Source organism: Cetorhinus maximus, chromosome 7, assembly GCF_964194155.1.
Source record: "Cetorhinus maximus chromosome 7, sCetMax3.hap1.1, whole genome shotgun sequence".
Taxonomy (NCBI): Eukaryota; Metazoa; Chordata; class Chondrichthyes; order Lamniformes; family Cetorhinidae; genus Cetorhinus; species Cetorhinus maximus.
This window is the reverse complement of record NC_135885.1, coordinates 66975319-67002159: the sequence shown is the minus strand read 5'-3', so window position 1 is coordinate 67002159 and position 26841 is coordinate 66975319. Positions and strand designations below refer to the sequence as shown.

At 40.6% G+C, this 26841-nt stretch overlaps 1 protein-coding gene across 1 annotated transcript in view; it reads left to right on the top strand.

The window, feature by feature from the left end:
- The window catches only part of eif5b (eukaryotic translation initiation factor 5B), a 120023-nt gene extending 93396 nt beyond the window's left edge, over positions 1 to 26627 (top strand). The window contains exons 18-24 of the mRNA XM_078545652.1: positions 211 to 342; positions 3725 to 3856; positions 3954 to 4030; positions 11366 to 11530; positions 15037 to 15175; positions 15364 to 15525; positions 25867 to 26627. Coding sequence (XP_078401778.1) covers positions 211 to 342; positions 3725 to 3856; positions 3954 to 4030; positions 11366 to 11530; positions 15037 to 15175; positions 15364 to 15525; positions 25867 to 25974 — 915 coding nt within the window. The 3' untranslated portion in view covers positions 25975 to 26627. The remainder of the gene's footprint in view (positions 1 to 210; positions 343 to 3724; positions 3857 to 3953; positions 4031 to 11365; positions 11531 to 15036; positions 15176 to 15363; positions 15526 to 25866) is intronic.
- The last annotated feature ends 214 nt before the right edge of the window (positions 26628 to 26841 follow it).

The following is a 26841-nucleotide window of genomic DNA, read 5'->3' as shown; positions in this document are numbered from 1 at the left end:
TGGTTAATTTGACTGATATTTTTAAGAGGAAGCCAACAGAAGATTTGTGGTTTTAGTGTATAAGTTTTAAAAGAAAGCATGTCATGTAATTTTAGCCAATGTAATTGTTGCTCTAGCCTGCCTCTGCCTCTCCCTAAAAAAATAATGTAGAATGGTTATGTAATGAAGTTTTGGCTTTACAATGATTTTGATATGTTTTTTTTCCCTCAGAATCAGTATGAGAAGCAAAAGGAAGTCTGGGCTGCACAAGGTGTGAAAGTTCTTGCTAAAGATCTGGAGAAATCCCTTGCAGGTTTACCACTACTAATAGCCCACAAGGATGATGAAATAGCGGTCCTAAAGGTTTGAATTTGATTATCTTAAAACATTACCAGTACATAGAAACTTAGTCCGGTAAATTTTAAGAACTGCTACAATCTCTTGAGAATCGTGTGTGTGTAAAAATTCAATTACGTACAACAAAATCAATAAATGTATCTATTTAATGTTCTTGTGTTTAAAATCTGCACCATTTTCCTCCACAGTGTGCGCACTTGGTTTCTGTATTTTTTAAACCCTGATTTTTTAAAGTGATACTTCACCCCAGATAGATCATTCTGATTAAATGGGAATCTTTCAGAACTACTGCCTCAGTAATTTCCAACTTCCCTATATAAACATAACAAACAGTATTTAGTTTACTTTCATTGGTCTTGCTTATGGGTTCTTGAATATCCTGTGCAGTAACTGCTGTTCAGGTTAAGATATGCAGTTGCACTAAATGAGCTGCAATTTTCTTTTTTTTTCTTGTGAATCATGAGTTCATTTTAAAATTAAAAGCTGCCTGATGGAAAACCATAACAATCCCCTACTACATGGTATCCAGTGGTTGTAAATTTAGAATATTGCCTTCTGCTCCTTAACATAACATAAGAACTAGGAGCAGGAGTAGACAATTCAGCCCCTCGAGCCTGCCCCGCCATTCATTGTGATCATGGCTGATCTCATTTCGGCCTCAACTCCAATTTCCCGCCCTCTCCCCATAACCTTTCAACCCATTACTAATGAAAAATCGGCCTATCTCCTCAAATTTATTCAGCGTCCCAGCCTCCACTGCACTCTGAGGTAGTGAATTCCACAGATTCACTACCCTTTGAGAAAAGTAATTCCTCCTCATCTCTGATTTAAATCTACCACCCCTTAGCCTAAAACTATGGCGCCTCGTTCTAGAATGCCCCACAAGGGGAAACATCCGCTCCACGTCTACTTTGTCTATCCCCTTTAGCATCTTATCTACCTCAATTAGATCTCCTCTCATCCTTCTAAACTCTAGCGAGTATAAGCCTAAACTGCTCAATCTCTCCTCATAAGACAAGCTCCGCATCTCTGGAATAAATCTAGTGAACCTGCTCTGAACCGCCTCCAGTGCAACTACATCCTTCCTCAAGTAAGGGGACCAAAACTGTGCACAGTACTTCAGGTGCAGTCTCACCAATGCCTTTTACAGTTGCAACAGCACTTCCCTATTTTTATACTCTATTCCTTTAGCAATAAATGCCAAAATTCCATTTGCCTTCCTTATTACCTGCTGTACCTGCATACTAGCTTTCAGTGATTCATGCACAAGGACACCCAGATCCCTCTGCACTGAAGCATTCTGAAGTTTCTCTCCATTTAAATAATAAGTCACCTTTTTATTCTTCCGACCAAAATGGATAACCTCACACTTATCCACGTTAAATTCCATCTGCCAAATTTTGGCCCATTCACTTAACTTGTCCATATCCATTTGTAAATTTCTTATTTCTTCATTGCAACTTACTTTCCCACCTATTTTGGTGTCATGTGCAAATTTAGCTTTCGTACCTTCTATCCCTGAATCCAAGTCATTAATATAGATTGTAAATAGTTGGGGCCCAAGGACCAAACCCTATGGCACCCCACTAGTTACAGCTTGCCATCCAGAAAAAGACCCATTTATCCTGACTTTCTGCTTTCTGTTGGTTGGCCAATCCTCTATCCAAGCTAATATATTACCCCTAACTCCGTGTGATCTTATCTTGTGTATTAATCTTTTGTGCGGCTCCTTTATCAAAGGCCTTCTGGAAGTCCAGATAAACTGCATCTACAGGATCCCCATTATCCACTTTGCTTGTCACATCTTCAAAGAACTCTAGCAAATTAGTCAAACATGATTTGCTCTTCATAAAACCATGCTGACTCTGATGGATTGCATTTTGACTTTCCAATTGCCTCATTATTACTTCCTCAATAATGGATTCCAACAATTTCCCAATGACAGATGTTAAACTAACTGGTCTATAGTTTCCTACTTTCTGCCTCCTCCCCACCCCCCCACCCCCCCACCCCCCCAACTTTTTGAATAAGGGTGTTATATTACCATTTTTCCAATCCACTGGGACTTTTCCAGAATTCAGGGAATTTTGGAATATTATAGCCAATGCATCCACTATCTCCGCTGCCACTTCCTTTAGGACCCTGGGATGTAGGCCATCAGATCCTGGGGACTTGTCACCCTTTAATCCCAATAGTTTGCTCAGTACCTTTTCTCTAGTGATGGTGATTGTTCTAAGTTCCTCCTTCTCTGTATCCTCTGCACTACCTGTTACTATTGGGGTGGTACTAGTGTCCTCCACTGTGAAAACTAAGGCAAAATATTGATTAAGCGTCTCTGCCATTTCTGCGTTCCCCACTATTAACTCCCCAGTCTCATCCTCCAAGGGACCAACATTCACTTTAGCTACTCTCTTTCCTTTTATATACTTGTAGAAGCTTTTGCTATCAATTTTTACATTTTGTGCTAGTTTTCTTTCATAATTTGCCTTTGCTCTTTTGATTATTTTTTTAACCCTTTGTTGACCTTTAAAAGTTTCCTAATCTTCCAGCCTGCCACTGACCTTTGCAATTTGGTATGCCTTAGTTTTTGCCTTTACGTTATCTTTAACTTTCTTGTTTAGCCATGGATGCTTTTTCCCCCTCTCACCATCTTTCTTCCTCATTGGGATATATTTTACTTGGGAAGAATTGAATATCTCCTTAAATATCTGCCACTGTTCATCAACTGTCTTGCCTTTTAGTCTTCTTGCCCAGTCCACTAGGGCCAAATCTGTCCTCATACTTATGTAGTTACCTTTGTTTAACTCCAGAACACTAGTGTGGGACTCAAGTTTCTCACTCTCAAACTGAACTTGAAATTCTAGCATGCTATGATCACTCTTCCCTAGAGGATCCTTTACTATGAGATCATTAATTAATCCCATCTCATTACACAAAGCTAAATCCAGAATAACCTGCTCCCTGGTTGGCTCCACAACATATTGCACACCTGTGTGCTTGAGCTAGTTGTTTAATTTTTCCAAAAGAAACCCAGTAAATTGATTTAGTGCCGTTTTAGCCTTGAATCTATTGTGAGAACCATAATATATACTTTTTTAACTTTGGAAAGTAGCACCTTTTGGGTATTGACATTCACCTTGTGCGCACTTTGTTCTGCATTGATGCCAGTATATAATTAGGAATACATTTGCACAACCATTGTGGTGCAAGTTTAAGAGAAACTAGATCAATAAATAGAGTGAGTGTATTTGGAAATATCTATTTTCTTACAACTTTAATTATACTTGCCTGCTTTTATCTTTAACAGTCACATCACACATTCAACGTAGATACATTTGAAAATGTGACTAGAATGTAATTTGCCGTCCTATCATGTTACTGTTAACAGGATGAACTAGAACATGAACTGAAGCAAACACTGAATTCTATCAAACTTGAGGAGAAAGGTGTTTATGTACAAGCCTCTACATTGGGCTCTTTGGAGGCACTCTTAGAATATCTTCGGGCATCAAGTGTGCCTGTAAGTATTAGAACTTAAAATCGCTACAGTTTTCCACTTTGATTTAACTTCAATAATGATAAAACTAAATCTGTCTCTTTTTGTTTTTCTTTTGTAGTATGCTGGAATTAACATTGGACCTGTCCATAAGAAGGATGTGATGAAAGCTTCAGCAATGCTTGAGCATGACCCTCAGTAAGTGCGAAACAGAATTGTTGCAATAAACCAGATATTTTATTTAAACAAGCCTTTGCCTCGTGCTGATTTATTTAAAGTACAAAGTCCTGAAGACTGGTACCTTTAACTAGTTATTGCTCTACTGTTGCAAACACTTTTTTTAATGTGAGAAGTGACGTCCAGAGTTCCAATGGCACTAATTCAGAAATCCAAAGCTCAGATTCAGTTTTTCTATACTACCTGTTTTTAAACCATTCTTTGCTGTCAATTTTTCTTGGCTGTAAAAGCTTAGATTGCTCAAAGAAGAGTTCAATTTCCCTATGTCTTCAAATGTGGCTTTACTAGCTGTACTGTTTAAGAAAACCTAAGAAAACCTGCGGAATTGCATTGGATGATGAACAGAAAAGAGGCATTTGTTTTTAAGAAACTGTAGATATTCAAAATTTATCTTAAGTCCTTGATAAATGATAACATTACATCAGACCTCATCCTAGTTTTTGAAGTATTAAGCAGATTTATTAAATAAATAAGTGAATATATAATACATTATTCCCTTTTGGCCTGCTAAAACTGGCTCTGTTGCTTGTGTTATGATACAGCAGGTGATGTGTGCCAGGCGAACTTGGCCACACTATCACAAAGGTTTTGCAATTTGTATTTATTACGAGAAGATTTGTACACTGAATTCAGAAGTGATGAGACCCCTAATGCCTTTATAGAGATTTTAATAAGACTAAATTAAAACATTTATTAACAAAAGAAAAGATGTCAAGCACATACATAAGATTACAGTTACTTAATACTATAATAAATCCCAAAATTCCTAATTAACCTGACTACCAACTACACACTCCCTTTAAGGCAATAGTCCAAAATAGATCTTAAATTTAAATAGCAAGCCAACATGTTTACACAGCACCCACTCAACAATGGAATTCCAAAGGCTTTCCTTCACCTTTGGTTACTGGACACATCAGACATCTGCTAAAGTGGCTGGAGGCTTCCCCAAGGCTGTTTACATAGTCCTCTTAGATCTTACATGGCTCCACAACATAGCCTTCTCTCTTTAATCTGTAAATTCTATTGTTCTATATGTCTTTGGAAATGTACTTTTCCCATAATATAAAAATCTTTCATGTTGCCAATTTGGTCAGTACCTTTGAGAAAAATAAACAGACACTGCTTGGCCTTGCTTACTTTAATTGTAAATGTCCAATCATCCCTTTGAAACACAAATTACTCTTAACTTACCTAAAAATACAAATTTCCTTCACACCTTATATGCTAAGCCCTCATCCATGTTAATTCATTAGCATTTCAAACATCTTTTACCCTTAACTTCTTTTGATAATTTCAAGCTTGCAGTCTATCTGACTCTAATTCAATTAAATCAGCTACACACACAATCACCAGCACTCACACCCATAAACCTACTTTACAATAAACCAAGATAATATAATGAAAAAAATGTTAGTTTCATGACACTTGCATACACTATTTTGTGTCCTAATGAACCATGCAGAACCTGGCCCTGCCACAAAATCTATTTTTAATGGCACTGCAAAAAGGATTTTGCAGCATTGTAGCCTCTTTCACTAACTCCATATTTCTTCTACAAGTCTTCAAGAAAGTCTCTTTGTCCTCTCCTGATCATCATCTTTCCTCTTTCCCCTTCCTCCATTCACTCTTGCTGATACATTAATGAGAGTGCACTAAGGGCAGATTGATGTCAAAGAAATGACCATCAGACCTTTGTTAGATGCAGCAAAATCAATTGAAGAGAACAGCAGGTGGAAATCAAGAGCCCTCATTTCATCTCCACTCTCTTGGGATCTCAAATGAAGTGTAAAATCCACCATGCATGTTTTAGGTTTGATGCCAGTGTCAATTATATTAATGCCAATGGTTATAAAGTAGTTGCAGGTACGACAAAATATGTATTTGGCTAGACATCTGATGTATTATGCTGTCAAATAATGGTTGTTGTATGCAAAAAAGGCCTTTCACCTGTCAATTTGCCAGCTTCAGAAATGTTTCCTAGAATTGCATTTGAAAATTACCATAGGCTTTAATTTCGACCATGTAGGCGAATCTTGTCGTCTTGTCCTGTCATTTTCACAAGAATTGTTGTCGGCCCTTTTTACACCACGGTTTGGCTGCTGGGACTATCAAAATTCATGGGCTTTTCATTCATATTGTGGATGTGACTTAATGAGCACTTGTGTTTTTGCCTCTGTCTAATGAAGAATCACCAGAAACTGGAAATTTTGGCATCAAGGTCTTTTGGTAGTCTATGAGCAATCTTGGTCTTCTACTGCAACACTGGACTGTTTCATTTGTTAGGGAATAGAGATTGTTTAAGTAAGTTACATTTGTATTTCTAGGTGATAGGAATGGGTTTTAACTTGAAAGTTTAAGTTTGTTTTATATTTCTGCGTTGTTAAGAAAAGGTCAAATTGAGTTTTAGCTTCACTTTAAAAGGTACCTGCATTTCTAATGAGAGTTTTACAACTGTTGTAGCTAAATTAATCAAACAAGAATAGAGAAATTGGGCTGTTGCCTAGCAACAGGGGTCTAGAGAGGCATGTCCCTCCTACAGGCACGCAGTAGAAACTAGAAACCACAGTTTGATTTGGAAGCTGTTTGAGTTCATTTGGTTTTAAAGACACCTGCCAGGAGAGACTGGAGCAAAGGGGACAGATAGCCAGTCCCAAACTAAAGAAAAGATCCCAAAATCCAGGGGAGTCGAACAGGAGAAAGCCCCAAGGAGACCTTCTAGTCAAAGGGAAGGACGGGAACCTGGAAAAGGTCCTGTTAAATGAAGTTAAGAGTGAGGAGCAGAGAGAAAGGCTCCAAGCTTCAGATTTAAAGAGACAGAAGCTGCAGAAAGCAGATTTAAAGTGCGAACAGCTTGCAGAAGGCAAGAAGGTCCAAAGAGACAGCTGAAGGTCTGTAACTCTTTGCTATGGGCATGTGAAGCAGTGGTGTACTGTTGGCAGCTGAGACAATGAGAGAGAGTGTGTGGAAGAAAGCTTGAATGCATGTGGTGACCTGGGTAGAGGAACACCAGAAGGAGAGTTCAAAACCCTGGAGGTGAACCTTTGTGGAAGGCATGTGAAAGAAATCATCAAGTTTGGGAGAAGATTCCAAAGCGTGCTCTTCGTAAGTGAAGGTTGGAAACCCTCGTCTAAAAGTCAGAGTTCAGCGAGACTGGCTTATGGTGTGACAAGCATCTTGGGGGAGTTGAGGAGAGATCCATAGCATCTGGTTGAGATGGCATGTGTCACTTGATTTCAGAGTGCAGTGCATCTGGCCACAGGTTGCCAATAGGTTTACATGGACTGTGTACCTACTGGGAATAGAGTATAAGATAGCTTTTGTAACTTGTGTTATCCTTACAAATCTGTGTATATATATATCGTTGCTGGATTCAGGGATTGATTTGGCCCACTTAAGTGCATATAAATACATTGCATTCCCGGTGACATTGTAACTGTTCCAATGATTTTCCAGGGCCCATTCCAATACACGTTTCTCAAGATCAGGCTGGCCCCTGTTCTGATCGTACACGTGGTCTTGGGCATCTTCTTCAGAGCAGGTTCCTCTTCCATTCTTGTACCAGTTTTTCACTAACACCAAAATCCCTTGTCGTAACACAGTTATTTTTCAAGTTAGCAAGCATTGCAGATTTTGGCTTGAAAGCAACTTTGTATTTTTTGTTTTGCTGGAGGATCCATTCCCGTTTGTCACTTGCCATGCCATATGTGGTCTGTTCTGTGTGGACATGTCTTAAAATCCCACGCATCATCTTTGCAACATGATCCCAATGCTGACTTACAGTTTAAGGTAATTTCTGGGATGTAAAATTGAGGCTGACTACTAATATGAGAGCATTTCATAGCAAAATATATGCAAAACCATGATCTTTGACACTGATAAATGGGGCCGCCTTATTTGGCAAGTCAACTTTTATGCCATGATCAAAAGTAAGCTGTATCTGCCTCAAGAACTGCATGTGTCTGAGCCTTGTGTGTCCAAATGATGTTGAAAAAATCTCTTCTAATTTCTGCCTTCATTTTCAGTGATGATCTTATCTGTACCTCTTTGCTACCTTTTTTTCAATTGTTTTTTGGATGTGGGCGTCACTGACCTTCATTTGTTGCCTATCTCTTGAGGTGGTGGTGAGCCGCAATTGTCGCATTCTGTCTGGTGCCAGTACACCCACAGTGCTGTTAGGAAGGGAGTTCCAGGATTTTGACCTGGCAGCAATGAAAGAACGGCGATATTGTTCCAAGTTAGGATGGTATGGGGCTTGGAAGGGACTTGCAAGTGGTCGTGTTCCCATGCGTCTGCTAGGAGGTAGGGGTTGTGGGTTTGGAAGGTGCTGTCAAAGGAAGCTTGGCGAGTTGCTGTAGTGCATCGATAGGCAATCCAGCAAGGTTACCACAGGCACCCACTCGACAGTGGAATTACAAAGGCTTTTAACACAGCTTTGGTTGCTGCAACGGCAGACTTCTGCAAAGTGGCTAGAGGCGGTTTCCCTCAAGTCTGTTTCACATGGTGTATTTTTTTAGTTCTTACACGGCCACCCCGATACAACCTTCCATCCTTCTTTAAATATATTTCTTCCTCTTTAATCTGTAAATCCCATTGTTCCCATATGTATTTAGAAGTTATTTTTCTCATAATATAAAAGTCCCTCGTTGTCAATATGGCCTTTTTCCTTTTGGGAAAAATAAACGTAATAACCTTGCCCTATTTATCCTGTCAGTTGTAAAACTTTGTCGTGTTTCTTTGAAATCCAAACACTCCCCGTTTAACATGCAAATTTAATTCACACCCCATTTGCTGATACTTTTACCCTAGCTCACTCATTAGCATTTCAAATACCTTTTTTTACACTGAACTCTTTTGATAATTTCAACCCTCCAGTCTAATCGTCTCTAATTTAATTAAATCAGCCACCCACAGAGAGAGAGAGATGTACGCACACACACACACACACAATATTACCTTATAATATCCCACAATAATATTGTGAAAAATATGGTAGTTTCGTGACACTTGCTTTTGTACTCTATGCTCCTATAAAGCCCAGGATGCTGTTTGCTTTGTTAACCACTCTCTCTCCATATGTCCTGCCATCTTCAATGGTTTGTGCACATGTACCCAGATCCTTCCGCTTCTGCACCCCATTTAGAATTGCACCCTTTATTTTGTATCGCCTGCCTTCATTCTCCCTACCAAAATGCATTACTTCACACTTCTCTGCATTAAATTCAGCTGTCACTTGTCCATCCATTTCACCAACCTGCCTGTCCTGTTGAAATTCGACAATCCTCCTCACAGTTCGCAATACTCCCGAGTTTTGTCATACACAAATTTTGAAATTGTACCTTGCACTCTAAGGTTGAAGTTATTAATATAAAACAGGAAGGACAGGGGTGCTAACACGAACCCCTGGGGAGCTCTCCTATAAACCTTACTCAGTATGAAAAACGTCTGTTCATCACTAATCTCTGTTTTTGCTAGGTCTCCTTGATGCCACACTCAGTCAAATGCTGCCTGATGTCAAGGACAGTCACTGTCACTTCACCTTTTGAGTTCAGCCCTTTCGTTCATGTTTGGACCAAGGCTGTAATAAGGCCAAGAGGAACCCAAACTGAGCATCAGTGAGCACGCTACTGTGGAGTAAGTGCCACTTGATAGCATTGCCAACAGTACCTTCCATCACTTTGTGATGATTGAGAGTGGACTCTTGGGGTGGTAATTGGCCGGATGAGTTTTATCCTGCGTTTTATGGACAGGACATAACTTGGGAATTTTCCACCTTGTCAGGTAGATGTCAGGGTGACCCAACCGTCCCAGATTTTCCAGGACTGTCCTGTAATTCAACCTTTTGTCTTGTGTCCCAGGTCATGCCTTCCTGGACGTGAAATGTCCCAGAATTCATCTTCTTCAGCTAGTCTTTGTCTGCACATGCTTTGGCCAGCCTTTGATTTCCATGTGCATCTGCTGCGTCTTTGAGGAAAGTGTTGAGGAATAAATATTCTTGCCTATAAATTTCTAAGTAATTTCTCAAGATAATAGGGTTAAATATCATTTATAGGTTTTCAGTTATTATTGTTTGCTTAATTCCTAATTTCCTAAACTCAAGGGTTATAGCTGATCAGGCCTTGTTGAATACTGAGAAATTTGTTCTAACGTTCCTCTTTAGATATTTTTCTCTATTGCCGATTTATATGTCATCAAAGTATTACATCATCCTTTAAATCTGAATTTCATTACCTGAATAATGAAGGCCTCTCCTACCTTATCAAGGCTTTATCTAGATGGGATTGTCAATCCATTAATTGGATACAGTTACATAAGCCCAAAACTTTATTTATCACTTGACCATATTTGTCAACAGTGTACTCTGAAGAGTTGGCCATCCTAGCTACAATTTCTTAAATGGATAGCAGCATTAACCTATTAACCATCTTACAGCTGCACAACCTGTGGAGGTCGGTGCAACCATCTAACAAAAAGTCTGTTTTTGCCTTTGCTGAACCCTTCATCAGCTGCATATCCCTGCAATTTTTTCTTAATGCAAAACAGCTGAAACTTGCATTTTTAGCTTTCTAACAGAAATTTACAAAACCGACAAATTTTAAAAATTGTTGATAAAGAATTAACTTTTGCAGTGAAGTATGGTTGGATACATTAGAATTTGACCATTCAATCTCTCAACCGATTGCATACAAAAACACGCAACTGCAAGCAACGACAATTGCAGCTAAACAGACAGTTGGTAAGACTTCATTTGGAAGCATTGAGTTTACGTTCGGACACTGTATAGGCTTTGGAGGATGCCCACTGATAGTTCATTGCGATTTTATCTGGAAGGAAGAAATTTAGCTTTGCTGAGAAACTGGAGTTGTATTCCTTTAAGGTTATGTTTGAACTTTTAAAATGATGAAGGAAATTAACTAGGTTTCCAGGAGAAGATTCCTCACTCTACTAAGAGGATTCAAAGTATGGGAACATAATCTTAGAATGAAAACAAAAACTGGTTAAAAGCACATTTGGGACATTTTTTCCCTACACACAGTTAGAAATTGTGCTACACGCTCCCCGGAAGGTTGAATAAGTTGAATCAATTGAGGTTTTTTAAAAGAGAAGTAAGGTTACTGAAGGGGGAGAGGGTAGGAAATGGAGCAACCATGGCCAACAAAGTGGTAGAGCAGGCTCCAAGGTATGGATTCCTTTGACAGTAAAATTACTATGATTGTACACTGCAACAATTTCTGCTGATATTTAATACTGAATAATCAATTGGCCTAAGGTAACTGTTCTGTATCCAACTTGTAGATATTCAGTTATTCTTGCTTTTGATGTGAAGATTGAACGAGATTCCCAGGAACTTGCCGACACCCTTGGCGTCAGGATCTTCAGTGCAGAAATTATCTACCATTTATTTGATGCTTTCACAAAATACAGACAAGATTACAAAAAGCAAAAGCAAGAAGAATTCAAGTAAGTTCAAGACATGAATGACTTTTTAGGCATTGCAATTTCTCTCCAAAAATTGTGCAGACTCTTGTTAACGAGCTTTTGATGGTGGCTTTTATTGTGACAGGAGTTTCCTTGTTTTAAAAAAGAGGAGTTAGAGTCTGACAAATAAGGCAGATGAGTTGAGGGCACAAATTAACACATGGAAGTATGATGTCATTGCTGTCACAGAGACATGGTTGAGAGAGGGGCAGGATTGGCAACTCAATATTCCAGGATATAGGTTCTTCAGGCGAGACAGGGAAGGAGATAAAAGAGGAGGGGGTATCACAATATTGATCAAGGAATCAATTACAGCAGTAAGGAAGGATGACATCTTAGAAGGCTCCTCAAATGAAGCCATATGGGTAGAACTGAAAAACAAAAAAGGAGCAATCACATTGCTGGGAGTGTACTAAAGGCCCCCAAACAGTCAGAGAGAAATAAAAGAGCAGATATGTAGGCAAATTTCAGAGAAGCGCAAAAATAATAGGGCAGTAATAGTGGGGGACTTCAACTACCCCAACATTAACTGGGTTAGTCATAGTGTGATAGGTTTAGAGGGAGCGGAATTCTTAAAATGCATCCAGGAGAGCTTTTTAAGCCAGTACGTAGAAGGTTCGACAAGAGAGGCGGCAGTCCTGGACTTAATTTTAGGGAATGAAGCCAGGCAAGTGGTAGAGGAATCTGTGGGGGAGCATTTTGCGGATAGTGATTTAGATTCAAGGTTGTCATGGAAAAGAACAAGGATGGGCCAGAAATCAGAGTTCTGAACTGGGGGAAGGCTGATTTTAATAAGATCAGATATGATTTGGCCAGAGTGGACAGGGAGCAGCTACTTTTAGGTAAATCTGCGTCAGAGCAGTGGGACTCATTCAAGGAGGAAATAGGGGGAGTACAGGGCCAAAATATTCCAATAAAGACAAAGGGTGGGACCAACAAATCCAGGGAACCCTGGACGTCGAGGGATATACAGGATTGGATAAAGAGAAAAAGGGAGGCTTATGACAGATACCAAGGACTCAAACCAGCAGAAGCCCTAGAGGAGTATAGAATGTGTAGGGGGGAACTTAAAAAGGAAATTAGGAGAGCAAAAAGGGGGCATGAAAAACATTGGCAGGTAAAATAAAGGAAAATCCAAAGTTATTTTACAAGTACATTAAGAGTAAGAGGATAACTAGGGAAAGAGTAGGGCCCATTAAGGACCATAGTGGTAATTTGTGTGTGGAGCCAGAAGACGTAGGTAGGGTTCTAAATGAATACTTTGTGTCGGTGTTCACAAGTGAGAGGGACGATGCGGGTATGGAAATCAGGCAGAAGGACTGTGATATAATTAAATAAATTAGCATTTATATTAAATAAATTAGCAAAGGGAGGAGGTCCTAAGTGGTCTGGCAGGCTTAAAAGTAGATAAATCTCCAGGCCCAGATGAAATGTACCCCAGGCTGTTGAATGAGGCAAGGGAGGAGATAGCAGGGGCGCAGGCAATAATTTTCAATACTCTCTGGCCACAGGAGAGGTACCAGAGGACTGGGGGACAGCCAGTGTGGTACCATTATACAAGAAAGGAGGAAGACCAGAGCCGGGGAACTACAGGCCAGTCAGTCTAACCTCAGTGGTGGGGGAACTATTGGAGGCAATTCTGAGGGACAGAATTAATCTACACTTGGAGAGGCAGGGATTATTCAAGGACAGTCAGCATGGTTTCGTTAAGGGGTGGGCATGTCTGACCAATTTGATTGAATTTTTCGAAGAGGTGACCAGGTGTGTAGATGAGGGCAATGCATTTGACGTAGTCTGCTTGAACTTCACTTTTGATAAGGTCCCACATGGGAGACGGATAACAAAGGTAAGAGCCCATGGGATCCAAGGCAATTTGGCAAATTGGATCCAGAATTGGCTGAGTGGCAGGAAGCAGAGGGTGATGGTCAAGGGGTGTTTTTGTGACTGGATGCCTGTGTCCAGTGGGGTTCCACAGGGATCAGTGTTGGGTCCCTTGCTGTTTGTGGTATATAGAAACGATTTAAACTTGAATGTAGAAGGGTTGATCAGTAAGTTCGCAGATGACACAAATTAGTGGGGTGGTAAATAGTGAGGAGGATAGCCTTAGATTACAGGAGGATATAGATGGGCTGGTCGGGTGGGCTGATCAGTGGCAAATGGAACTTAATCCGGATAAGTGTGAGGTGATGCACTTGGGCAGGACAAACAAGGCACGAGAGTACACGATGAATGGTAGGACCCTGGGAAGTACCAAGGACCAGAGGGACCTTGGAGTGCATGTCCACCAGCCCCTTAAGGTAGCGGGACAGGTAAATGAGGTGGTTAAGAAGGCAAATGGGATACTTGCCTTTATTAGCCGAGGCATAGAATATAAAACAGGGAGTTTATGCTGGAACTGTAGAAAACGCTGGTTAGGCCGCAGCTTGAGTATTGCATGCAGTTCTGGAATCTGCATTATAGGAAGGATGTGATTGCACTGGAGAGAGTGCAGAGAAGATTTACCAGGATGTTGCCTGGGCTGGAGAGTTTTAGTTATGAGGAGAGATTGGATAGACTGGGGTTATTTTCCCTGGAGCAGAGGAGATTGAGGGGGGACATGATTGAGGTGTATAAAATTATGAGGGGCATAGATAGGGTAGACAGAAAGGAACTTTTCCCCTTGGTGGAGGGATCAATAACCAGGGGGGCATAGATTTAAGGTAAGGTTTAGAGGGGATGTGAGGAAGTATTTTTTCACCCAGAGGGTGGTGGGAATCTGGAACTCACTGCCTGAAAGTGTGGTAGAGGCAGAAGCCCTCATAACATTTAGGAAGTATTTGGATGTGCACTTGCGATGCCATGGCATACAAGGCTATGGGCCTAGTGCTGGAAAATGGGATTACAATAGTTAGGTACTTGTTTGAATGGTGCGGACTCGATAGGCTGAAGGGCCTTTTTCTGTGCTGTAGACCTCTGACTCTATGACTGGAAAAGAAAAAAAATCACACAATATTGTACATCTTCTTTTACCAAGGTGCTCACTATCTTGTATAAGTGCAATCATAAATTACTGAAACATAATTATATTATAATCTGAAACTATTGGTCCTCCAGATATAATTTTCATTGAAATAAAACAAGCAGGTAAGTCCTCACAAGGGAATAAAAACAGAAAATGCTGGAAATGCGCTGTAAGTCTGACAGCATCTATGGAAAGGGAAACAGAGTTAACAAAATGTATGTTTTGATGAAAGGTCACAGACCTGAAACATTAATTCTGTTTCTCTCTTCAGAGATACTGCCAGACCTGCTGACTATTTCCAACATCTGCAGTATTTGGGTTTTGTTCCCTCATAAGGGGGGACAGGTTGTTAGCTGCAAAGTGATATACCGAGTTAATTATCTGAAGGTTTGAACACAGGAGAATTTTCCATATGAGAAATAATTTCTAAAGATCTATTATGCTGACGTTCTCATTTTTCTATACTACATTTTTCTTCTCTTGGTAGGCATGTAGCTGTTTTTCCTTCAAAACTGAGAATTATCCCTCAGTTCATTTTCAATTCTCGGGATCCAATTGTAATGGGAGTTACTGTGGAAGCTGGCCTTCTGAAACAAGGCACCCCAATGTGTGTTCCTTCAAAAAATGTAAGTTTACATAAGCCTCTCATTCTGATACATTTTTTACGATAATGGAAAATTGCTTTTTCATACCTTGATTTTTTTTTTACAATTTTGAAAAAAATTTCAATTTCTTAACATTTATTAAACCTCTCTATTCTTTTTTCAATCAATAGACTGCTCATGGAAATTAATTATTATTTGTGCTTTTCCAGTTTATCGATATTGGAATTGTTACTAGTATTGAAGTGAATCATAAACAAGTTGATGTTGCCCGGAAAGGCCAAGAGGTCTGTATTAAAATAGAACCCATACCTGGAGAATCACCAAAAATGTATGGACGGCACTTTGAAGCTACAGACTTCCTTGTCAGTAAGGTATGATACTGTTCTGTAAAAGATATGTAGTGAGCTCATTTTCCTTTCTTTCTGCAAAATGGATTGTGTCTTTAAAATTGCAATTCAGGAAGATTGCCTAAAAACCTAAAACATGCACAGAAATATTTATATATTTTAGTTGTATAGCTTAACTAGGATGGGAATAGGCAAGGTATTCACCTTAATTTCAGTGGTGTCCATTAGAATGAATATTTCATAGCTTGACAGTGAAAGCTCTGCAGTTGCCCTGTGTGAATGCATATCAGAATGGACTTAATCATTCACTAAGACGGGAGAAGCTAGTACGCTACATTTACTTTAGAAACTGCTAAGCTTTAGCAAAGACTTGTAATTAGCTCCCACACTGTAGCAGAAAACAGGCTCATTCCCACACCCGCCCCCCCATGATCCATTCATTTTCTCCTGTCGACCACAACAAATATGCACCATGGAAAGTCCTATAACCTTTTATTTAACCTAATTGACTTTGTTTGTGTTTGCAACTATTTACAGTATTTTGCCCTACCTTTTAACTAAGTAGGTTTTCCTTTCCTGGCTGGTTACCTCTGATAAGCTGGGGTTTTCATGTTGTCAGTTAGTACTGAAACTTCTACATAACGTTTTAACAGAGATGTTATAGATTCTGATTTGCTGTATTAATGCTACTGTTTGACCGATTGAATGATTTTTAAAAAGTTACTAATAGTTGCATTTAAATCAAAAGTCAAGGCTTGATGCAAACAATGGCAGAGATTCCTCCAACATGTGTTGCTTCTATTTCCTTTCATTTGAAGAATTTTGCAAACTATTTAAGACGAAACCATGCTTTTATGAATCAAACGCCTTGGTTTTTAGATTTATTGGATTACAGTGTCAGCCGTCAATTATTTTCCCCAGATATTTTTTCTCAAATAGGAAGAACCTGGAATTTTCACTTGTTGAGTAAGGCCGTGAATCAGTTCTGGATTTTCCATCACCAGGAGGCATTTGTCACCTTGAGTACATAAAAATGAAAATAAGATCTGGTTTCTGACCTTTACTTTATTTACAGTCTTTTCTTGTGTGAAGTTTTGTACTGAGCTTCATTTGGGGGCCATTGTAGCATTTTGCCTGTCTAGAAGGGAAAAGTTTTGGGAAGCATCTCTTGAGGATGGATTCCCGAAGGATGGAAAATTCAATCCTTAGTACCGTCATGGTACTTTACTTGCTCTTGGCAATTAATTGAAAGATTTGATTTTTCTTATTCTGCATCCAACAACACAGTGGGCATATATCCTAGCTTTGTTGGGTCTGAGGAAACAACATGCTGAGCATGCACATGAAATATCCAAAACAGCCTTTCTGCAATGTCATAGTGATATGGTCTCCTGCTCGTGTTCGCATTTTCCCTTTACTGATGCTGTACTTTCTGCAACCTGTCCTGCTCAGACTGCTGTGATTGCAGCATGGGCCTTATCACCTTGGCCTGCACTCTGGAACCTTATCGTCCTTTGTGCACTGCACGCTGTTCCACCCTACTAACCTCCTTTGAAATCCTTCTGACCTACTGTCATGATAATCCCACCAGTCCCATCCTATGTTTCTCCAAAAAAAAAGGAGCTTGCATTTATAATTACTTTCACAAGCTAAGAGTGTCCCAAAACATATACACTTCAAAATGATTCAAATGACATTGTCACTGGGTGAAAATCCTGGAACTCCCTTCCTAACACCACTGTAGATGCACATACACCAGATGCACTACAGCGATTGAAGAAGGCAGTTCACCACCACCTTTTGAAGATGAATTAAGGATGAACAACAAATCTTGCTCTTGTCAGCTGTGCTCACAGCCCGTGAATAAACAAAATAAAAGTCAATGTTGTAATATAGGAAAGGTGGCAGTCAATTTTGCAAACAGCAACATCCCACAAAACAGCAATGAGATGATCAAATTATCTATTTTAGTGATGTTGGTTTGAAGAAGGCAGAGCAAGTTGATGAAGTATTTTTTGAAATAAAAACATGGGCCAGGATTTTCCCCTCGGTGATTTGGGGGCGGGGCCTGCTCGCTGAGGGGAAAATGGCGCGGGATGACATCGGGAGAAATCCCCAACGTCATCCCGGTCCATTTAAATTTTTAGGAAGATGGGCAGACAGCAAAATCAGCTGTCCGCCCGCCGATCTGTCAATGGCCAATTGAGGCCATTGACAGGCTATTTAAAGTAATTAAAGACATGCCCATCCAACCTTAAGGCTGGCGGGCAGGCTAGGAGCCCCAGTGCGCTCCAGATTATTCATGAAACTTCATCCACTGGCGGGATGAAGTTTCATGTCCGTATTGTAAAAAATTAATAAAGTGTATGTGTTCTTTATTAACATGTCCCACCTCGTGTGACTTTGTCACATGAGGGGGACATGTTAATTTTTTAATGTTTCTATTTTTAATTTTTTGACACTATCAGTATTTTCCCTGAGACAGGACTTTGCTTCAGGGAGAAGTGCGCTCTTTCGTGCACATGCATGAAAGAGCGCACTTTGACAGCTGGGGATTTCCCCCCCCCCCCCCCCGGACAGGAAGCACATAGCACTTCCCGTCAGGGATGCCGCTGGGCGTGCCTTAATTGGCCCACCCACTTAAAATGGCGGCGGGCCCCATTTCAGTGACAGGGGTTGGCTGCCTGCCCGCCGCCAAGCCGGTAGGGCCCGCCCACCATCCAAGGGCAAGATTCTGCCCATGAAATCATGGGCTTTAAAATTAGAGGCATAAAGTACAAAGGCAAGGAATTTATGCTGAATTCTTAAGTCACTGGCTGGGCCTTAGCTGAAGTATTGTAATCAGTACTGTATCCAGTACTGGGGGCGCTGCACTTTAGGAAGGATGATAAGGCTTGGAAAGGTGCAGAGATTTGCTAGAATGATTCTGGTGGACTACTGTTACGTGGGGCATTTGAGAAGCTGGGATTGCCCTCCTTGGAGCAGAGACAATAAGGAGAGATTTGTTAAGTGTTTTTATTCGAGATGAGCTTTGACAGTGTAAATCAGGAGAAACTGTCAGCAGGGGCAGCAGCTGGAAGGGACACAAAGTAATTGACAAAAGAACCAGAGGGGAGGTGATTTTTTTTTTAACAGCTAATTGCTATGATTTGAAATGCACTGCATAAGAGGGTGGTGACAGCAGATTCAATAATAACTTTCAAAAGGGAATTGGGTGTATACTTGAAAAGGAAAAAATTGTAGGGCTATGAGGAAGGAAAAGGGGAGTGGCTTGTTTGGATAGTTGTTTCCAAGAGTCGACAGAGGCCATGTTGGATGATTTTATAGCTAAGGAATAAGTCTTTGACGGAATGCGAGAGGGGACTCATCTCTCTGAATAGTACCACAGGATCCATTATGTCTGCCCGAGAGGGCAGACGGGACCCTGGTTTAGCACTTCATCCAAAAGATAGCATCTTTGACAATGCAGCACTCCGTCAGTATTGTACTGAGGTGTCAATCTAGATTATATGATGAAGTCTGTGCAGTGAAGTTTGAAAACGCAACTTTCTGGCTCAGACATCTAGGAACCAAAGCTTATAAAGAAAATCTTTTCTTTCCTTTAGACCTAGTTTGGACGGTGTACAGAAATTGCAATCACGAAACAAAACTTGCATTAACATAACAAACCTCCCAAGGCACTTGGGTGCTTCACCGGAACAATTGTCAAACAAAATTTAACACTAAACCACATGAGACATTGGAGCAGGACACATAAAGCTTGGTCCAAGAGACAGCTTTTAAGGGGTGTTTTAAAAGAGAAGGAAGAGGTAGAGAGGCAGAGAGGTTTGGGTGGGGGTGGTGGGGGGGGTGCATTCCCAGAGCTTGGGGCCTAGACAGATTAAGGCACAGCTACAAGTAGAGGAGCTAAGAAAATCGGGAATGCGTAAGAGGCCAGAAGTGAAGGAGCATAAAGATCATGGAGGATTGCAAGTCTGGAGGAGGTTACAGAGGTGAGGAGGATGAGACCATGGATGGATTTGAAAAAAAGAGCATTTTACATTAAAAGCACATTATGGCTATCTCCTTTATTTCTTGGCCTAATTAGCAGCCTGGTCCCTCTTAAGTCAGAATATTACGGCATCAACACTGCCCCCTCCCACTCCAGAACTTGAGTCCATATCTAAGTTGACACTTAAGGGAGAGCTCCATTACGAGTGTCCTGGTACATGAATCACAAAAGGTTAGTATGCAGGTACAGCAAGTGATTACGAAGGCAAATGGAATGTTGTCGTTTATTGCAAGGGGAATGGAGTACAAAAGTGGGGAGATTTTGCTACAGTTGTATAGGGTTTTGGTGAGGCCAGATCTGGAGTGCTGTGTATATTTCTGGTTTCCTTAATTAAGGAAGGATATAATTGCGTTAGAAGCAGTTCAGAGAAGGTTTGCTTAATTCCTGGGATGAAGGGGGTTATCTTATGAGGAAAGATTGGACAGTTTGGGCCTGTATCCATTGAAGCTTAAGAAGAATGAGAGGTGATCTTATTGAAACATATAGGATCCTGAGGGGACTTGACAGGGTAGATACTGAGGATGTTTCCCCTTAGGAAAGAGACTAGAACTAGGGGACGCAATTTTAAAAATAAAGGGCCTCCCATTTAGGACTGTGATGAGAATTCTTTTTCTGAGTTGTTAGTCTGTGGAATTCTCTTCCCCGTAGAGCAGTGGAGGAAAGATCGTTGAATATTTTTAAGGCAGAGGTAGATAGATTATTGATTGAAAATGGAGTCAAGGGATATAGAGGGTAGTGAGGAAAAGAGAGTTGAGGCCACAATCAGATCAGCCACGAACTTATCAAATGGCGGAGCAGGCTCAAGAGGCTGAATGGCGTGATCCTGCTCCTAATTCATGTTCGAAAGTATATATCCTGATTGTTGGCAATCCAAACAGAATGTGTTTTGTCTTCAGACTAGTTCCCACTATTCTAATAGGACATATCCTCTTCAAGAACAATCATGGATCCCAGCAAAAAGCTATGTAAAGTGTTTAGATCTGATTGTAGAAAATGCTGGAAAAACTCAGCAGGTCTAACAGCATCTGTGGAGAGAAAAATAGAGTTAATGTTTTCAGTACGTAAGACTCTTCTTCGGAGCTAAAGAGAAGTAAGTCCTTTTGTTAATGACATCTTTGGTACAAAGGAGTGAGAGGGGTAGGGTGTTTGGGAAGAGGGGCTACTAAGTACTTAAGTGGGGATTTGGGAATAGGGTCTGCTGAGTGAGTGGGCGTGAGGGGTATTGGGAAGAAGGGTTGCTGAGAGAGAGAGAGTTGGGGAGCGGGAGATGGTCTGAATTTGTTGAACTCAATGTTTAAGCCCAGAAGGCTGCAAAGTGCCTAATTGGAACATGAGGTGCTATTCCTCCAGTTTGTGTTAGGCTTCAGACCATGAACTCTCTCCTCCATCCTCACCACTTCTTTATCCCCTTTTTTCAATATTCATTTTAATTTTTTAATTTTTATTTTTTATCCACTTATTTTGTTTTTAGCTATTTTCATTTTTATTCATTGCTTTATCCCCGCCTTTTATCCTATTTTCAATCTTTTTTCCCACCACTGTCCCCTCCCCTACTCCACCCCACAAGGGCCATTTGTCACTTGTTCATGTTGTTCTTTCCAGAGTGCTTACCCTTGTCCTGCTATTATCACATTCTGCTTTCTTACCTTAGCACCTCCTTTAGACAGTACCACTACCATTAACACCCCCTTTGTCCTTTTGTTCATGACATCTTTGGCACAAAGGAGTGAGAGGGGTAGGGTGTTTGGGAAGAGGGGCTCCTAAGTAATTAAGTGGGGATTTGGGAATAGGGTCTGCTGAGTGAGTGGGCGTGAGGGGTATTGGGAAGAAGGGTTGCTGAGAGAGAGTTGGGGAGCGGGTTGTAAAGAGGGACTGCTGAGTGAGTGAGTGGGGGTGGTGGGGTGGAGAAGAGGGACTTCTGAGCATGGGAATAAAGGGGTTGGGAAGAGGTGCTGCGGAGAGAATGAGTTCGGGAGTGGGTTGGCAAGAGGGGCTGCTGAAAAAGGGGACTGGGGAGCGGGTTGGAAAGAGGAGTTGCTGAATGAGTGGGACTGGAAAGAGGGGTTGCTGGGCGATTGAGTCAAGGGCAGTTGGGTCGGGGAGAGGGGCTGCTGAGTGCGTGAGTAGGGGCAGAGGGGTGGAGAAGAGTTGCTGTTGAGTGAGGGGAGGTGGTTGGGAAGTGAAGCTGCTGTGTGAGTAGGTGTGTGGGGGCTGGGAAGCGGGGCTACTGAGTGAGTGATTCTGTCGGGGAGGGGATTTATAAAACATTTGGATATTAGAGGAGTAGTTAAAAAGAAATTGCCTGTCGGCGTATTCAGGGGAGGCAGTGGCATTGTGATAATGTCACTGGACTAATAATCCAGATGCCCAGGCTAAGAGTCGAATCCCACCACGGCAGCTAGTGAAATTTAAATTCAATTAATAAATCTGGAATTTAAAAGCTAGTCTAATGGTGACCACAAAACCATTATCGATTGTCATCAAAACACATCTGGTTCACTAATGGCCTTTAGGGAAGGGAATCTGCCATCCTCACCTGGTCTGGCTGACATGTGACTCCACGTGACTCTACCCTGCAAAGCCGTCCTTGCTGACATCTGGAGGCTTGTGCCAAAACTGGGAGAGCTGTCCTGCAGACTAATCATGTAACAGCTTAACGTAGTCATACTCATGGAATCATACCTCACAGACAATGTCCCAGACACCACCACTAACATCCCTGGGTATGCCCAGACCCACCAGAAGTGGTGTCACAGTGGTATACAGTAAGGAGGGAGTTGCTCTGGGAGTCCTCAACATTGCCTCTGGACCTCATGAAGTCTCATCGCATCAGGTCAACATGGACAAGGAAATCTCCTACTCGTTAGCACCTACAATTCCCTCTCAGCTGATGAATCAGTACTCCTCCACTTGGAGGAAACACTGAGGGCAGCAAGGGCACAGAATGTACTCCAGGTGGGGGGGCTTCAATGTTTATTAAGAACCAAAAGTGGCTTGGTAGCACCACTACTGACCAAGCTGGCCAAGTCCTAAAGGACATAACTGCTAGAGTGGGTTTTCGCAGGAGCCTAGGGCCGGATCTGGAACAACTTCAGCTCCCTTTGGTAGCTTAGCTCTTCAGAGTTACTTGATGATGAAAAGTGTTTTTGGGATTTCACTAGTATTCTGCTGCCATTAAAGAAGTCCTTCAAAGTTTATATTGTTAAATGACTGAGCATATTTGCTGACTATGAGCATATTTGCTGGCTCTGAGGCAGCTCTCAATCCTTTGGATTGCGATATTTTAGATTCTGTTTACAACCTTTGTTTCCTAAAGCTGTGATTTAACATCCTTTGTAGCTTGTCAATATCCCTCATAGAATACTCTGGGTGAGAGAGCACTTAGTATAGGGATGTTCCTACTACAGCCTACAGGACATATCCAGCCCAAACTCCAGTGATCTAGTCCAAAATGTTCAGGTGGCTAACTTCTATTTGCACTTTTATCTCTTGTTGCTGTTTTATTCTATTTGAATTTCTCGAGAGGCTTGTAAAGAGCTGTTCTTTGTCCTTTTGGCTTACTGATAGAAAGAAAAGAAAGACGCTTTTGTATTTAAATAGTACCTTTCACAACCACTATTTGTGCTTTAGAGCAAGTTAAGTACTTTTGAAGTGTAGTCACTGTTGAAATGTAAGAAACATGGCAACCAATTTGCACACAGCAAGCTCTCACAAACAGCAGTGTGATAACCAGATAATCTGCTTGTGCGATATTGATTGAGGGGTAAATATATGCCAGGACACTGGGGATAACTCCCCTGCTCTTCTTTGAAATAGTACTATGGGATCTTTTATGTCAACCTGAGAGGACAGACAGGGCCTCGGTTTATTGCCTCTAGTGCGCTGGAGTGCTACCCCAATTGAACCACGGCTGACACTGGATTGATCCTAAATCTGAACAACCAACTCAGCTCAGCTCTGCAGCTTGAAATATTTGTAAATTAATGGAAGCTTTGCATTATGTTTATGACCCTGCAAGATTTGTACCCAAGTGGTCCACAAATAACTTCTATAAATATCCTGTAGTACACAAACAAGAGTTTTGATTTACTGCTTCAGAAAAGAATTGGGCAGTATTCAGTCAGAAGACATCTTTGGAAACTTGCATCCTTCCTTTATCAATTGACCGAGACTTGGCTTTTAATGAACATGTCTGATCCTTTCAAACTAACGATTTTATACAAAACCCAATTTCTTATCTTGATGTTTTCTTGCTCTTTCGTTTATGTCAAGGAACAGAGCTTTATGCTCTCATGATTAGCATAGTTCATATTGTGTTTGGTACTAAGTTATTTTAGGTTTGTTTATTTTAAGGTATCATGGTATGATAAATATCCATCACTGCACTCTTCCTCCTAGAGAAGATGTTTTGCTTATAGAATCCTGGCTTCCCGCATGTAGGGCTCGACATACTAGCTGGTCTGGGCAAAGATAAAGTTCGGATAATTTCGCATTGGTTACTTTATCCAAGTTGGATTTGTTTTTGTTATTTAGCTCATAGACAGCCACCAAGCAAACTAGATGCTACTCTAGCTGAACCAAAGCAATTACTTGAAGCAATTCAGACCTGGCTTTTAACAGGGCAGGACTGGGTATAAAATATTCTGAGATGCAAGGTGTTCAGGAAAGACGAGGAAGGAAAAAAAATTGGGGATTGCAGTATTGATTAAGAAGACCATTGCAGTGCCGGAGAGAGAGGCTGTCCTAGGGTCAATGACAGAATCTGTTTGGTTAGAGGTAGCATTACACTACTGGGTGTATTCTATTGGCCACCAATAATGGGAAAGATTTGGAGGAACAAATTTGCAGGGATGTTAGAGAGCTGCAAAAACTATAGAGTAGTGATAATGGGAGATGTTGCACTATTACTGCCGATGTCTAATTAGGAAAATTAAAGGGCAGAGACAGGGAAGAGTCTCTGAAGTGAGTTCAGGACAATTTTCTTGACCAGTATGTTTCCTGCCCAATGAGGAACCAAGCGTTACTGGATCTGGTTCTGAGGAATGAGGTTGATCAAATGTTGGTAGGGGGACATTCACCAGCAGTGATCATCATATCACAAGATTTAGGTTATGGAAAAAGAGCAAGAGCAACCCAGAGTAGAAATCATTGATTGGAGGAGGGCCAATTTCAATGGGGTGAGAACCCACCTTTGCTAATTAATTCTTAAAAATATATATTTGTAGGTGGCTACTGACTGGTTATGACTGTGCTCAGTTAATGTGAAGCTGTTATCAGTAAGGTTAATACTTTGCTAGGTTAGAGCTCAAGGGAATTTTATTGTAAGTCAAGGCAAGTTATTCTAGCCTTGAATAGGAAATTGTGAGACTCTTATTTGGTATATCATGTGCAGTTTTGAACACATTGCCTTCAAGCGGACCTTAATGCTTTCAAGAAGCTTTCAAGAAGATTGAGAGAAGAGCCAGATAAAGAACTCCATGACTTGTAGAAATGGGAAGAAACTTCTTCCTTTTGGTCAAGTAGCAGTTGTGTAGAAGAAACTGAATGAAGGCAGTGTTATTCCAAGAAGGAACTGAGAAAAATTGTAATTGCATCCTTCCCAAATTAATAAGTGAACAAAACCGTACTTTTCAAATAATTAACAGCCTATTAGTTAAACCCATCAAATCAAGTCCTCTAGACTTTTTAATTTTATCTCCTTAATCTAATAGGAAAGCAAACAAGTTCATCAGCATCTGAAAAGAGAAAATGCAGATTACTATTTTAGCTTGAGTTATTTCATAAGAACTGTTGAACCTCACTTTTACTCTTGGTACCATGGAGTTTGGGAAAACTGACTCTGTAGATCTAATCTAGTATAAACAATCTTGACCAGCAATGCCTGCTGGCATTATCGACCCAAAAAAGTAGAGCTTGGAATTCTGCCATCGGGTAAAATAATGTAATTGCAGGGAAGTGGTTCTGTGCACTTATTTCCTGTCGGACTTTGTGTAAAAGCAGAGTCCAACACGTTTAATGAAGACCAATCAAATGAAAGAGTGTGAGAAAAGTACACACAATTTTCGCAATACTGAGTGCAAATACATAAATTCCCAATAAATAATCAGGGTAGCCTTTATTAACATAGAGCAAAACCAAGCCGAGGAGACGAGAATAACAGATGAAAGTCAAGGGTACAGAATTGCTAACTTTTTAAAAAGTGCATTTCAGTCACAATGATTGTAAGTTTTTGTCCACACAGTCAATTTTAAATCTGTTATTCAATATTTTGTTCTAGTATATTTGACCTATGAGTTGTATTTTTTGTATTGCAGATCAGCCGACAGTCCATTGATGCCTTGAAAAACTGGTTCAGAGATGAGATGCAGAAGTCTGATTGGCAGCTTGTCATGGAACTGAAGAAAACATTTGAAATTATCTAACTAATGCCGTTTGTTTTCATTTCAAAACTTCAGCAGTGGGAGGACTGTGTGTGATTTGAGGTCTGTGCCTGAACAGGACCTATTATTAAGCCACGCTGGACTGCTGAGAGTCAGAATCCAGAGTAAAATGTGGTTATAGCTAGTAAACGTTTTCCATGACAAACCAAAACTCTTGCACTGGTTTGACAGTGATCAGTTTTACATATTACTACAGTTCTCAATGTGCCTGTTTTTTTTTTCTTCCTGTCTTTCCCCCCCAATACTAGCTGCTATTTTTAAATTTTCCCTTCCATTACACGGAACTTGTAAGCAGCACTCCCAATTCTAATTTTAACTGTATGAAATAATGAATAAAGTGTTTGAATCCTGTGTTCTACAGTGCAGAAGCAGTGTACAGCCTTTTTGACAAGTAATTTTGGATATAGAGAATTTTTCTCTGTTCCATGAGCTGCTTTTCTCAGCTACTTCATGACGCATACCCTGCTTTTGTGCCTATGAACTTTTATAAAGAATTAGGTAATAGGAGAATTCCACCTGCATTGTGAGAAAAATAACATAGAGCAGCCTTTTATTGCTTGTACAGTTGATGGTTGTGTGACCCAGACTGTAAACTTTCAAAGCTGAAATCACAAATAAAGCTGAAGATGGTGAGATTTGTATTTCCGATACTTTACCTTTAAAAATCAACTATAATCGATATGTAGAGAAGCAAAATGGTGACTGATTCATGAAGATGAAGGAACATCCTAAATGGCTGAGCAGAAGCATGCATGAGGAAAATTAAGCACAATGCTCTTATGTGTAACAAAAGAACAGCCAGGTTAGTTATTGTAGTTCAAAAGGTTTCAATGTGCAAAACAGTCCTCC